General features: G+C 47.3%; 1 protein-coding gene across 1 annotated transcript in view; it reads right to left on the bottom strand.

Moving 5' to 3' along the window:
* Positions 1-2,129: 2,129 nt before the first annotated feature.
* Positions 2,130-15,619, bottom strand: part of LOC144591447 (ribonuclease T2-like) — a 34,610-nt gene continuing 21,120 nt past the window's right edge. Inside the window, exons 6-10 of the mRNA XM_078395617.1 lie at positions 14,961-15,047; positions 13,027-13,060; positions 9,841-9,885; positions 4,549-4,581; positions 2,130-2,286 (exon numbers count right to left, since the gene is read on the bottom strand). Of these exons, the coding sequence (XP_078251743.1) occupies positions 2,254-2,286; positions 4,549-4,581; positions 9,841-9,885; positions 13,027-13,060; positions 14,961-15,047 (232 nt within the window). The 3' untranslated portion in view covers positions 2,130-2,253. The remainder of the gene's footprint in view (positions 2,287-4,548; positions 4,582-9,840; positions 9,886-13,026; positions 13,061-14,960; positions 15,048-15,619) is intronic.

Here is a 15,619-nt window from a genome sequence, read left to right on the forward strand (position 1 = left end):
AGGGGGTGTTTGAAGGGATAGACACAGAGTGCTGGAGTAACTCAGCATCTGCAGTTCCTTGATAGACACAAAAAGTTGGAGTAACTCAGCGGGACAAGGCAGCATCTCTGGAGAGAAGGAATGGGTGACGTTTCAGGTCGAGTCCCTTCTTCAGACTGGTTAGGGATAATGGAAACGAGAGATATAGATAGCGATGTGGAGAGATACAGAAGAATGAATGAATGATTGAATGAAACAATGAATGCAAAAAAGATATGCAGTTCCTTGTTTCTATCAAGGGTTGAGGGGATATGGCCTGGTACAGGCAAGCTGTGGCTTGGATAGTATGCAAAATAAAATATTTCATTGCATCTCGGTACACGTGACAGCAATAACAGAACTAAACTAAACCAATTGTCTCGATCAGGCTGCCATGAGGAACTTTATCAGGATGCATCTCTGCTTGGCTTGGGAACAACTCCATCCAAGACCACGAATTGTGGACGCAACCCAGACCATCACACAAACCAACCTCCCTTGTATTGACTCTATTTATATCTCATGCTGCCTCGGCAAGGCCAGCAGCATAATCAAGGACATCACACCTTAGCCACTACCTCTTCTTTCCTCAGGCAAAAGGTATTAAATGTGAAAACGCACACCTGCCGATTCAGGGACAGTTTCTTCACAGCTGTTATCTGGAAAGTGAACTATCCTATCACAGCCAGAGAGCAGTTCTGAACTACTATCTATCTCTTTGGTAACCCTCAGATTTCACTGACACTAATGTCCATGAAGCCGGAATTAAGAACAGAGTTCGGCCATTTGGCCCATCGAGTCGACTCTGCCATTTATTCATGACCGATCTATCTTTCCCTCACAACCCATTCTTCAGCCTTCTCTCTGTAACCTTTGGCCCCCTTACTAATCAAGAACCAGTCAACCTCTGCTTTGAAAATACCCAATGACAGCCTGCACAGCCGTCTATGGCGATGAATTCCACAGATTCACCACCCTCTGGCGAAAGATATTTCACCTCATCTCCATTCTTAAGGTATGTCCTTTCATTCTGAGGCTGTGCCCTCTGGTCCCAGACTCTCCAACTAGTGGAAACATTCTCTCCACATGCACTCTATGTAAGCCATGTCTTCTGGTCACTGCAAACCTCCCATGGTCTCTGCATTGTCCTCCACTACCTTCACCCCCCCCCCCCCCCCACCCCACCCCACCTCACCCCAACCACACACACTGAACTACAAACAATTAACCCCTTCAAAACCTTTACACATTTCTGGATTTCTTTATGAGGAAAGCCCTTTCAGTCCTTCCAGTCTGTGCAATCGTATTGGCCCACAAAGTTTACCTGTGGCCCAGGATGGGCTACCAGAGTGACCGATCACCCCGTGGGGCAGGGGATGTGGGAGGAGTGCCAGGGGAACCCACGGACACAGGAAGAGCATATAAACTGCACACGGATTAGAGCTGGCAGACAGCAGCACTAACTGCTGCTCCACTGTACCCTCTACTTGGTTTTCTTTCTTCCAGCCTGTTTCATCTGCTTTGCAGACTCATTTACTGAAGGCACCCAGCGGTCCTGAATCATTGTGGGGTTTCCCTTCACCCTGCCAATCCAGCTCTGAGCCTGACCATTCAGTTTGGCTGCCCTGCCCCAGTAATCCAAGTCCTTCCTCTTGCATCAGTTGTGGGTCACACATTCACCTGCACCCCCCTCCTGTCTCCATCCATGGCACCAGGAGAGGTCCAGACATACATAACCAATACAAGACAAGTTTGAAATGATTTTTTATTGCTTAAAAGCCACAAAGCAAAGCATAGCTCGCATTTGCTGAACCCCTGGAGTTTCAATCTGTCTATCACACCACTTCTTTGCCTGTTTGTGTGGTGTCCTTCCTTTGCTTGTACATATGTTTCCTCTAGGTCTCTCCCCATAATAATTTTGAGAACATTGAAAGGTGCATGTCCATGTAGTGACGATGTGTGATGTGAGCACAGGTCACAGCTGAGTCTCCAATAAAGAATATTACCTTCAGGTGATAACTGCAGTGAGAATTTAGCAGCTCGACAGGACTAACACATGAACACCTCCAACTTTCTCTCTTTCCCTCTTTCAAACCTGCCTCTTTTCCTGTTTATCCATCCACCAGAGTGTCTCTGGCAGTCTCTGTTCTTCCATCCCTTTCCATCCCCTGTCCCGCTGAGCATTTGCAGAATCGTAGCGTGCTGTGCAGTTGGTTGGCTGTGAGCTCTGTACGGTTACTTGAGATACAAACGTGCTTCAGTAATAATCTGCGGGCAAAAGAAAGTGGTGAAAACCTTTCTGGGAAAGGAGCTGGAGTGAGGGTGACCAACAGTCGGTGAAGGGTCACCCCTCACTCACTCACTGTGCAAACCCCTCATTAACTCAGAAACTATCACCCCAACCCACTGGCAGGCCCTTGTCCTTGTCAACCCAAACCCTACTACCTCTCCCCCCCCCCCCCCCCCCCCATTCACTGAAGACCACTGGCCCCATCCACCCATTCATCCTCTGGGGCTCTGGTCACTCCAGGTCTGTCCCTGCCAGAATAGATGGGAAAACCATGCTGCTAGGGGAAGTGAGCAGGTTAGGCAGCATCTGTGGAGGGAAGGCACAGTGGACGGGACTAAACTTGAAAGGCAGATGGGCGGGATTCAATGCGGGACTGAGGCAGGTGACAGGCTGGAAGTCCATATGGGTGGTGATGAAATAAAGTTGGAGGACAGAATAGGCAGGATATATAAATTGGCTGCACGCATATAGCCTCACTGGGCAAACCATCCGTAATGTAATCTCAGGCTAGTGCCGTGACATTCTCCTTAATCAATAAAACAACTCACTCACCTCTTTTACCCTCTATCTCTCCTATACCATGCATACAGAGTCATACAGTGTGGAAACAGGCCCTTCGGCCCAACTTGCCCAAACCGACCAACATGTCCCATCTGCACTCGTCCCATCTGTCTGCTTTGGCCCATATCGCTCCAAACATATCCTATCCATGAATCTGTCTAAATGTTTATTAAACGTTGCGATAGTACCTGCCTCAATTACCTCCTCCGGCAGCTCGTTCCATACACCTGTCACCCTTTTTTGTGAATATAATACCCGTCAAATTCCTATTAAATCTTTTCCCCCTCACCTTAAACCTATGTCCTCTGGTTGTCGATTCCCCTATTATGGGCAAGAGACTGTGCATCTACCCAAACTGTTCCTCTCATGAGTTTCTACACCTCTATAAGATCACCCCTCATCGTCCTGCGCTCCAAGCTATAGTCATAGCCTATAGCTCAGGCCCTCGCGTCCTGGCAACATCCTCGTAAATCTTCTCTGCACTCTTTCCAGCTTGAGAACATCTTTCCTGTAACCTGGTGCCCAAAACTGAACACAGTACTATAAATACTCCTCGATCCAGCTGCTCTACAACACTCCCCAGATCCCTACCGTTCACCGTTTCACAACCATCTTTTAAAATAAGGCTGTAACGTAGCAAAATGTGGAAAAGATGATGGGGTCTGAATGCTTTCTGAATGCACTGCATGTCATTAAACTGGAAATAATCTAGAAATAATTTACCAGAATTTTTCATGGCTTGATGGCCTGAGTTAGAGAGAGTGATGTGTTTTGGGTGTTTAAAATCATGAGGAGAGTGAATAGAGTCTTTTATCCAGGATAGACAATCAAAAGTCAGAGGTCCTAGATTTAAGGAGAAAGGGGCAAGATGTAATAGGAACCTGAAGACCACTTTTTTCACTCAGAGGATGTTGGGTCATGGAATTAGGTGCCAGTGGAGATCATTCTTGCAGGAACTATAACAGCATTTAAAAGACTCTTGAACAGGCACATGGATACGAAAGGCGTTGAGGGATATGGGCCAAACACAGGCAAATGGAACTTGCTTATATGAGGCATTTTGGTCGGTGTGGACAGGTTAGGCCGAAGCAGCTGTATCCATGCTGTAAGAGATAGATTGTAGGAAATGTTTCCCAATGGTACATGTGTCTAGGGACAGAGGGTGTTGGTCTAAGGAGGATCCGAGGAAGACCTTTATCCATTCAGAGGGTGATTGGAATCTGGAATGATCTCCTTGAGGGGATGGGGAGGCAGAAATTTTCAGTGTTGAAGAAACATTTGCATGAGCTCCTGAATTACCAAGTGAGTAGGGTGCGGACCAAGTGGTTGGAGTTGGATACCTGATGGTCAGCATGGACACAATGGACTGAGGGTTCTGTGTTGCATGATGTGGCCATAACCCTTGCATTTCTCTTTGCCACTCTTTCTTCTCTTCTCTATTTCCCTCTCCTTCCTCCCGGTCTACCTATCTGCCTCCCTCACACTCTCCCCCCAAACTATCTCTCCCCTGTACCCCTCTCACCTCACTCTGCCTTCCAGTTCTCTGTTTCACTTCTCTCACTCACTTCCTGTTCCACCCATTGTCCTGTCACCAACATCACTTCTCCCCACTAGCGCTTAGTTGTGGACTCCTTCTCGGGATCGAGTGTTCGCTTTTATACTCAGGACTTGATACTCACTCGCTTTCCAGATGATTCTTTCCGGATTATTATCTGTGAACAGAGAGCGGAAAGATAAGGTTACCAGGTGCGGACGGACCTAAGTTAGGACATCAGGAGCAGAAATAAGGAGAGATTATCAACTATTGAACCGTGGAGAGGGAGAGCCAGGCACAGGGTGGGAACAAGTCCCACATCCCTCCCCCTCTGGAATTCCAGATTGGATTTGAGAATCGGTGAATGACAGGAGTCCACTCGGCCCATCAGGCTTGTTCCAGCTTGATGGTGGAGCTCCTTGCTGAGTCTCACTCCCCGTTCCTCCCCACAGTCCAGACTTTCTCCAGTTCCCTTTGCCCATTGCTGTGAATCTACTGAGCTCCATTCAGGCAGCACATCCCAGATCACTGGAGTTCCTCGCCTGAAACTTCTCTGCTGTTGTCAATCCCCTTCCCCCCCCCCCCCCGTATCTTCTGCTCTCCCTCTCTCCTGCCATCCTCCATCTATTCAATCTCTGAGAGGGCTTTCAGGGGCTTGATGAAGTCCTACCCTCAAGGCAGTGTGAAACTGGGCCAGAGGGGGTTAAAGATTGGGTAGCAGCATGGACCGGCAGCTGAGAGTGGGGGATAGTTGTATTTCAGACTGAAGGCAATGGAAACATCAAATTCATATCAAATCCAGTAAAAATTTGTGTTTCAATGAGATCACCTCTCATTCTTGGAACTAGAGTTTAGACCAAGTTTGTTCGTTCTCTCTACAGAGGAGCAGCCAGACCCCATCCCAACCCACCATTCAACCTGCTGAAGCAATGCGGCTCACCTTCCATTGAGGGTAATCTTTCCTCAGGCAGGTACAGCAGATCTGTACATATTCCAGGTGCTGTCTCACCAGTGCCCCATATAATTGGAGCAATCCTCTTAAAATAAAGCCCAACACACAACAAATAGCTCACTACCCTACATGTGAACTTTCAGTGGTTGGTGTGCAAGAACCCCATACTTGGACCTCTCCCAACCCCAACACCTTTCAATTTCCCACCATTTAAAATTCTCCAACTTTCTCCACATTATTTTCCATCCGCCATGTTCTGCCCGATGTCTCTGCATAATCCTGGCTTGGTATCGTCAGCTACCTTGGATACATCATGCAGTGAGCTGGTGCAGGATCCTGACCCCAAACAGGCACCATCCCTCTGCCTCCACTGATGCTGAGTTCCTCCAGCAGTTTGTGTTTTGCTTGGACATATCCAACCTGATCTTCTAATACAATTCAGGGATATCAATTGTGAGCAGCTGGGCCCAGCATTAATCCAGCATCATTCCTGGTCACAGCCACCCAGCCCAAAAAATGACCCATTTTATCCTACTCCATCTTCTCTCAGTTGACCAAGTCCTGGCTCGTATATTTTCCTCATGGCCGAGCATGTAAATTTTGTTTAATAACCTCCTATACTCCACTTTATTAAAGGCCTCTGAGTCCAAATACATATCAACTGGGTCCTCTTTTTCATTCCTGCCTGTTGCAACTTCGAAAGACATTAAGGTTTCAGGTTGGGACACTTCTTTGGACTGATTTTGGGGGTGGGGGGGGGGGGGGTGGGAAGGAAGTTGGATGAGAGGAGGGGCAGGACAAAGCCTATGAGTCACGGGTGGATTCAGACGAATGTTTTTTGATCAGCGAATGGTTGAACAAAGTCCAGAGGGTGAGTTGAAAATTGTGAAGCTAGAGGAAGGAATGTAGTTGGAAGGAAATGGGTGAGAGAGAAATGGTTATGAGTCCAGGTGTAGCACAGGGAAGAGAGATGGACTGGGGGGAAGGAAGGGGGGAAGAAGGTGGGGGAGTTTGGTAAGTTACCCAAATTGGAGAATTAAATGTCCATATTATTAGGTTGTAAGTGACCCGTGGAATTTGAGGCACTGTTCCTCTAGTTTGTGTCTGGCCTCACTCTGGCAATGGAGGAAGCACAGGACAGAAAAGTCAGTGTTGGAATGGGAAGGGGGGTTAATGTGGTTAATAACTGGGAAATCCAGTCATCTTTGGTGGGTCGAGCTCAAGTGTCCGGCAAAACAGTCGCTGAATCTATGCTTTGTGTCACCGATATAATAAAGGCCACATCCGGAACACCTGGAACATCTGGAAGGTTAGATCACATGTGATCTAAGGAGAGATAGCTGGATGGATAGAAAATTGGCTTCATGGAAGGAAGCTGAGGCTGATGGTGGAAGGTTTCTTTTCGGACTCGAGGACTGTGACTGGTGGTGTGCCTCAGGGTTTGGTGGTGGGCCCATTGCTGTTTGTCATCTATATCATTGATTTGGATGAGAATGTACATGATTAGCAAGTTTGCAGATAACACAAAAGTGGGTGGTATTGTAGATAGTTAAGATGGAGCTTAACTACAGCGCCTTCGAGAGCGAGTTGGCAAGCTCGCACCTGTGCCGACGTCCCGACATGGTACATTCCGCCTTTTCATGCCATCGGCCCTCCGGGACTGCACCCATGTGTTCCTGCGCCGTGACGCCCACCGGACACCGCTCCAGAGGCCTTATGAGGGCCCGTACCGGGTGCTGGAGCACGGACAGACAACCTTTGTCTTGGACATGGGGGGCCGGCCGGAGGCCATGTCAATTGACCGCTTGAAGCCGGCCCACTTGGACATCGACCAACGGGTTGCCCAGCCTCGGTCACGAGGTTGCCCCTCTTTGCGGGTCCCACCACCTGTCCCTCCAACTGTGCCTCCGCCGGCCCCTCTGTTGGCCGATTTTCGTACGCGGTCCGGTCGGGTAGTGCGACCACCAGTGCGTTTCGTGCCTCCGGTTCTAGGGGGGGGGGGTCCTGTGGCGGCTCCCAAGGGTCTGGCCATACCACTACCGACCCCTCGGCACGGGAATGGACCGGTTCAGGGGGGCGGCCCTTTGCTACGGTTATAAAGGACGAGGTTTTGGGCGCGATTTCACTCTGGCAGACTTGACCGGTCTAGCAAACGTAATAAAATCAAACCTCCCGAAATACCCGGCTCCTTGCCTTTATTTCGGGCCTTTCTCGACGCGTTGCCACAGTTGTCAATAATTGCAGCAGGATCTTGATCGGTTGGCCAGGAGGGCTGAGGAATGGTTGATGGAATTCAATACAGAGAAATGTGAGGTGTTGCATTTTGGGAAGACTAAAATGGGCAGGATCTACACAGTCAACGGTAAGTCTCTGGGGAGAGTTGTAGAGAAGGAAGATCTAGGAGTGCAGGTACATAATTTGTTGAAAGTGGCAACACAAGTAGATAAGTGGTCAAAAAGGTTTTTGGCACACTGGCCTTCATCTGTCAGAGTATTAAGTATAGAAGTTGGGAAGTCCTGTTGCATTTATATCAGACATTGATTAGGTATTAGGCAAGATGGTGTCAAACTGGAAAGGGTGCAGAGAAGATTTACAAGAATCTTGCCAGGATTCAAGGGCCTGAGATTTATGAGTCGTAATTATATGGAGGTTGAGCAAGCTAGGACTCTATTCATTGGAGCGCAGGAGGATGAGGGGTGATCTTATAGAGGTGTACAAAATCATGAGAGGAATAGATTGGGTAGACATACTGAGCCTCTTGCCCAGTGTAGGGGAATCAAGAACCAGAGGACATAGTTTTAAGGTGAGGGGGGGGAAATTTAATAGGAACCTAGGGGTAACTTTCACACAGGTTGTGGATGTATGGAATGAGCTGCCGGAGGTAGTAGAGGCAGGTAGTATCACAATGTTTAAGAAACATTTGGACAGGTGCATGGATAGGACAGGTTTAGAGAGATATGGGCCAAACATAGGCAGGTGGGGCCAGTGTAGATGGGACATGTTGGTTGGTGTGGGCAAGTTGGGCCGAAGGGCCTGTTTCCGCACGGTATGACTATCCTCCTGTCGCCCTCAGTTCTCTCTCCAACGCCATTCTTGCGAAGTACATTAATGACTTGGATGAAGGGATTAAAAGTACCATTAGCAAATTTGCAGATGATACAAAGCTGGGTGGCAGTGTGAACTGTGAGGAAGATGCTATGAGGATGCAGGGTGATTTGGACAGGTTGTGTGAGTGGGCGGATGCATGGCAGATGCAGTTTAAGGTGGATAAATGTGAGGTTATCCACTTTGGTGGAAAGAACAGGAAGGCAGATTATTGTCTGAATGGTGTCAAGTTAGGAAATGGGGAAGTACAAAGAGATCTGGGTGTCCTTGGTCATCAGTCACTTAAAGTTAGCATGCAGGTACAGCAGGCAGTGAAGAAAGCTAATGGCATGTTGGCCTTTATGACAAGAGGAGTTGAGTATAGGAGCAAAGAGGTCCTTCTGCAGTTGTACAGGGCCCTAGTGAGACCACACCTGGAGTACTGTGTGGAATTTTGGTCTCCAAATTTGAGGAAGGACATTCTTGCTATTGAGGGCGTGCAGCAAAGATTCACTAGGTAAATTCCGAAACGGTGGGACTATCGTATGTTGAAAGACTGGAGCGACTAGGCCTGTATACGCTGGAATTTAGGATGAGAGGCGGTCTTATTGAAACATATATTATTAAAGGATTAGACACATTAGAGGCAGAAAACATGTTCCCAATGTTGGGGGAGTCCAGAACCAGGGTCCACAGTTTAAGAACAAGGGGTAAGCCATTTAGAACGGATATGAGGAAATACTTTTTCATTCAGAGAGTTGTAAATCTGTGGAATTCTCTGCCTCGGAAGGCAGTGGAGGACAATTCTCTGGCTGCTTTCAAGATAGCGGAGTCAGGGGGTATGAGGAGAAGGCAGGAACGGGGTACTGATTGTGAATGATCAGCCATGATCACATTGAATGGCAGTGCTGGCTCAAAGGGCCGAATGGCCTACTCCTGCACCTATTGTCTATTGTCTAAATCTGTTGTAATTTTAAGGGGTTGCAGCTCAGGGTGAACTTGTTGTGGTACATTTGGACCAGAGTGATTTTGTCCTGAGGAGAGATTAAGCAGAATGGGCCTGTCCTCTCGAGTGGAAAATAATGAGTAATAACCTCGTGATGATTTGCATATCCATTATAGGCTTTGGGAGGGGATTTATTGTAATGTTGGTTCCTCTAGTTGAGAAGTGTAGAAGTAGGGGGTTGTTGGGATTGCAAGTTGGGACAGGCTGTTGAGCACTGAGATAAGAAAAAAATCCCCATCCTCATAGGTGGCGATTCTGTAGATTTCATCACACAGGGGTGTGGGAGCTCATCCACTGAGGGCATTCACAACAGAGATTACTAGATTTCTGGATATCAAGGGGAACATGGATTATGGGCTGGTTGTGAGCTTTTTTCATCAGGACCTGATACTTACGCAATCTTTCACAATTGATAGCTTTCTGAAGCATTTTTCGGCTTTCTGTGAACAAAGGAAAGTGGAGGTTACCAGGAGTGGACTGACCAGCTATGATCCTTCAGACAGAAAAGACGATGACAAACTAATGAAACGCGGAGAGGGAAGTGCTCCGAGCACATTACATCAGCACGTATTACTGGATGACGGATTGGCTGGAAATCTAAATAAAATAGAAAACAATAAATAACCTCAGCAAGTCAGGTAACGTTTATAGGGGAAAGAAACAGATTTAACATTTCAGGTTCAACATCCCACTACAGTATCAGCAAAGGAAAGCACAAAAGGTAATTGAAGTTGCAGAAACATCCTGAAAAGGTCAGGAAAAAGGAGGCTTGGATCAGGTCCAGGTGGCTGGGACAAAGCGTATCCCTGGAGAATGTAGTGGACTGGAGGGCATATTTATAGTAATGGAATCACACAGCACAGAAACAGGCCCATAGGCACAACCTGCCCATGCTGACCAATATGCCCCATCTATATTAGACAGTAGATAATAGGTGCAGGAGTAGGCCATTCGGCCCTTCGAGCCAGCACCGCCATTCAATGTGATCATGGCTGATCATTCTCAATCGGTACCCCGTTCCTGCCTTCTCCCCATACCCCCAGACTCCGCTATCCTTAAGAGCTCTATCTAGCTCTCTCTTGAATGCATTCAGAGAATTGGCTTCCACTGCCTTCTGAGGCAGAGAATTCCACAGATTTACAACTCTCTGACTGAAAAAGTTTTTCCTCATCTCCGTTCTAAATGGCCTACCCCTTATTCTTAAACTGGCCTCTGGTTCTGGACTACCCCAACATTGGGAACATGTTTCCTGCCTCTAAGGTGTCCAACCCCTTAATAATCTTATATGTTTCGATAAGATCCCCTCTCATCCTTCTGAATTCCGGTGTATACAAGCCTAGCCACTCCAGTCTTTCAACATATGATAGTCCCACCATTCCGGGAATTAACCTAGCAAACCTACGCTGCATGCCCTCAATAGCAAGAATATCCTTCCTCAAATTTGGAGACCAAAACTGCACACAGTACTCCAGGTGCGGTCTCACTTGGGCCCTGTACAACTGCAGAAGGACCTCTTTGCTCCTATACTCAACTCCTCTTGTTATGAAGGCCAACATTCCATTGGCTTTCTTCACTGCCTGCTGTACCTGCATGATTCCTTTCAGTGAATGATGCACTAGGACACCCAGATCTTGTTGTACGTCCCCTTTTCCTAACTTGACACCATTCGGATAATAATCTGCCTTCCTATTCTTGCCACCAAAGTGGATAACCTCACACTTATCCACATTAAACTGCATCTGCCATGCATCCGCCCACTCACACAACCTGTCCAAGTCACCCTGCAACCTCATAACATCTTCCTCACAGTTCACACTACCACCCAGCTTTGTACCATCTGCAAATTTGCTAATGGTACTTTTAATCCCTTCATCCAAGTCATTAATGTATATATTAAATAGCTGCGGTCCCAGCACCGAGCCTTGCGGTACCCCACTAGTCACTGCCTGCTATTCTGAAAGGGACCCATTTATCCCCACTCCTTGCTTTCTGTCTGCCAACCAATTTTCCATCCATGTCAGTACCCTACCCCCAAAACCATGTGCTCTAATTTTGCCCACTAATCTCCTATGTGGGACCTTGTCGAACGCTTTCTGAAAGTCACCACATCCACCGGTTCTCCCCTGTCAATTTTCCTAGTTACATCCTCAAAAAATTCCAGAAGATTAGTCAAGCATGATTTCCCCTTCGTAAATCCATGCTGACTCGGAACGATCCTGTTACTGCTATCCAAATGCTCCGCAATTTCATCTTTTATAATTGACTCCAGCATCTTCCCCACCACTGATGTCAGACTAACTGGTCTATAATTTCCTGTTTTCTCTCTCCCTCCTTTCTTAAAAGTGGGATAACATTAGCTACCCTCCAATCCACAGGAACTTATCCTGAATCTATAGAACATTGGAAAAGGATCACCAATGCGTCCACAATTTCAAGAGCCACCTCCTTAAGTATCCTGGGATGCAGACCATCAGGCTCAGGGGATTTATCAGCTTTCAGTCCCATCAGTCTACCCAACACCATTTTCTACCTAATGTTCCTTCAGTTCCTCCGTCACCCTAGGATCTCTGGCCACTAGAACATCTAGGAGATTGTTTGATTGTTATACTAGTCCCACCTACTTGCACTTGGCCCATATCCCTCCTTCATTATCCATGTACCCATCCATATACCCAACATTCCATTTACCCACCACCCTCTGTGTGAAAAAGTTGCCCCTTAGGTTCCTATTAAATCTTTCCCCTATCACCCTAATCCTATGGCTTCTGATTCTTGATTTCCCTACTCTGGGTAAAAGACCTTATCTATTCCACTCATGATCTTATACTCACTCCTCTGTAAGTTCATTCCTCATCCTCCTGCATTCCAGGGAATAAAGTCCTAGACTGCCCAATCACTCCCTGTAGCTCAGGCCCTCAAGTCCTGGCACGGCACGGTAGCGCAGCGGTAGAGTTGCTGCTTTACAGCGAATGCAGCGCCGGAGACTCAGGTTCGATCCTGACTACGGGTGCTGTACTGTAAGGAGTTTGTACGTTCTCCCCGTGACCTGCGTGGGTTTTCTCCGAGATCTTCGGTTTCCTCCCACACTCCAAAGACGTACAGGTATGTAGGTTAATTGGCTGGGTAAATGTAAAAATTGTCCCTAGTGGGTGTAGGATAGTGTTAATGTACGGGGATCGCTGGGCGACACGGACTTGGAGGCCGAAAAGGCCTGTTTCCGGCTGTATATATATGATATGATATATGATATGATAACATCCTTGTAAATGATGTTCGTAAAGGAAAACTAAAGGGCAAAAAAGAAGGCCTGGCAGACCTCTGGCAGATAAGATGCAAGAGACTCCAATGAGTTTTTGTAACATTTTATGCGTGGGTGGGGGTGGGACACACGACATGGGGGGGAGGAGATATGACACGGGGGGGGGGGGGGAGATATGACACGGGGGGGGGGGGAGATATGACACGGGGGGGGGAATACGGAAGAGACGGCGCCGAGGACTCCTGTACATTGGTAACATTAGGTCCCTGTCTCACAACACAAACACCTTGCAACAAAGAACCATTAATTGAGCATTACATACCTTTGGTATTACTTTTGCACAACTTTCCACACGTCTGCAACAAAAACAAAGAAGTTTTGTTTCCGCTGCACATCAACATTCATCGCTCATAAGTAAATACAAATTATTGTATCCCTTCCTCCCCCTCACCAACATACCGTCCCCACATTCCTCACCCTCTCTGCTTAATCCCCATTAACCCATGTGCTCCCTCTCAGTATTCCCACCTCTCCACACACTCTCCCTCTCTGGCACACAATCACATTGGAGAGTAGCAACGATTTGTGAACAAAAACTGATCTGTGTTCCTGTTGCATTGTACGGCTCTCTGTCCATCTACACAGGTTCACAACCCAATGGTATGAACATTGAATTCACCAATATCAAGTAATACCCCCATGCCCTCTCTCGTTTCCGTTCCCCCCTCCTACACCCGGTGCAGCCCATTTATTTCACTATCTCCCATCTGCCCCTTCACACCCCACCATTTTCCTTCCTCAGTGTGCTCATCTCCCATCCCCAGATCCCTCATTTCTCTTTTATTCCCCCCTCTTCCCCCCCCCCACACAATACTGCACACAATACTCCAAATGTGCCCTGACCATAGTTTATAAAGCTGCAACATGATCACCTGATTCTAAAACCCACATCTGACTAATGAAGGTAAGCAAGTTGTCTGCCTTCTTTACCTCCCTATCCATGTTGTGCTTCCACTTTCAGTAAACTATAGACTTGCTCCTCAAGATTCCTCTGCAGATAATGCTACGGAGGGTTTAATTTATAAGGACCAGACTCGAGCAGAGGGCAAAGCTTTAAAGTGAGAGTGGCAAAGTTTAAAGGAGAGTGGTGGGTGCCTGGAACACACTGCTGAGGGTGGTGGTGGAGGCAGATACAATAGTGACATTTGAGGCCTTTAAATAAGTACATGGATATGCAGGGAATGGAGGGATGTGGATCATGTGCAGGTGGAGGAGATTAGTTTATCTTGGCATCATGAACAGCACTGACATTGTGGGCAAAAGGGCCTGTTCCTGTGCTGCATTGTACTGATAGGCCTGGAACAATGCAGGGTGTAACACAGGGAACTTCGATCATGTGGATGATCACAGTCTTTTCCCAAGGGCGGGAGAGTGTAAAACTAGATTTTCGATGAGAGGGGAAAGATTTAAAAGAGATCTGAGGGTGGTGGGAGTATGAAATGAGCTGCCAGAAGAGGTAGGAGGAGCGAGTACAATAACAATATTTCAAAGTTATACGGACAGGTACATGGATTGGAAAGGTTTAGAGGAGTATGGGCCAAACGCAACCTAATGGGTGTGGCTCGAGGTGAACACTTTGGTTAGCATGGAAGAGGTGCTGAAGGCCCTGTTTCCATGCAGCATAGCACTCTGTCTCTTTGATCTATATTCTGCCTCTCCCTCTACCCATCCATCTCTTTCTCCCTGCCTGTATAGCTCTCCATCTCTTCACATCTGTCCTCCTCCCCTCTTTTCACACATCTATCTGTAACTATCTATCTATCTTCCTGTGTCTGCCTCTGTTTCCCACATCTGTTTGTTTTGTCAGGCATCTGTGCATCTCCCCCTTCTCTCTCTCCCTCGCTGCATCCTTTATCTCCCACTCTCTCTCTGCCACTCACACACTGTTGCTCTCTCCTTGAACTCTCCATCTTTTCCATCCCATCTCTTTGTGCTCTGTCCTCAATCCCCTCTCCTTCTCATTGTCCCCCCCTCTGTCACTCTTACTCTCTCCATCACTTCTCCCTCAGACTCTCTCTCTGTCCGTCCTCCTCCTCTCCCTCCTTCCATCTCTCTCTCTCTCCATCTCCCTGCCTCTGTCTATCTTCTTCCATATATTTGTCTCTCTGCCACCCTTCCTCATTTTGTCTCTCTCTCCTCCCGTGGATGGTGGTGGTGGGGCTGTATGTCAGTGAGATACACACATCAGGTCCTCACCTGTAGTAGTTCAGACCTTTCTCAAAGTACTCACGCACTGTTAATGTCTGAGTAGCAGGCTTACCGTGTGCCTCCCATTCATGGGACCTGTGGAAAGAGATTAGGAACAGCAATGTTTCAATATGAAGAGTTTTCAAGAGTGCAGAGCTGAAAGATGGATTGAAGGAGAAACAGAAACTGTCTTTGAATGATATTGGTGGTGAGACCACACTTGGACTATTGTGCAAAGTTCCAGTCACCCAACTACAGGAATTATTCCAACTAAATATATAGGAATAATTTCAACTATTGGAACCCCGTCATTAAGTTGGAAAGGGTACAGAAGAGATTCATGAGGATGTAACAGGGACAGGAGGGATTGAATGATATGGAGGGACTGGACAGGCTGAGGCTGTTTTCACTGGAGCGAAGAAGGCAATAAAGTGACTGCTTTCCCAGGGTTGGGGTGTCTAAAACATGAGGGCATAGGTTTAAGGTGAAAGGGGAAAGATTTAAAGGGGACCTAAGGGGCAATCTTTTCCACACAGACGGTGCTACATTTACGGAATAAGCTGACAGAGGTCATGTAGAGATGGATTTAAAAGACATTTGGACAGGCATATGGATAGAAATGTTTAGAGGAAGTTAAAAACAAGTTGGTGGAGGAACTTAGCAGACCA

Source organism: Rhinoraja longicauda, unplaced genomic scaffold, assembly GCF_053455715.1.
Source record: "Rhinoraja longicauda isolate Sanriku21f unplaced genomic scaffold, sRhiLon1.1 Scf001033, whole genome shotgun sequence".
In the NCBI taxonomy this organism is placed as follows: domain Eukaryota; kingdom Metazoa; phylum Chordata; class Chondrichthyes; order Rajiformes; family Arhynchobatidae; genus Rhinoraja; species Rhinoraja longicauda.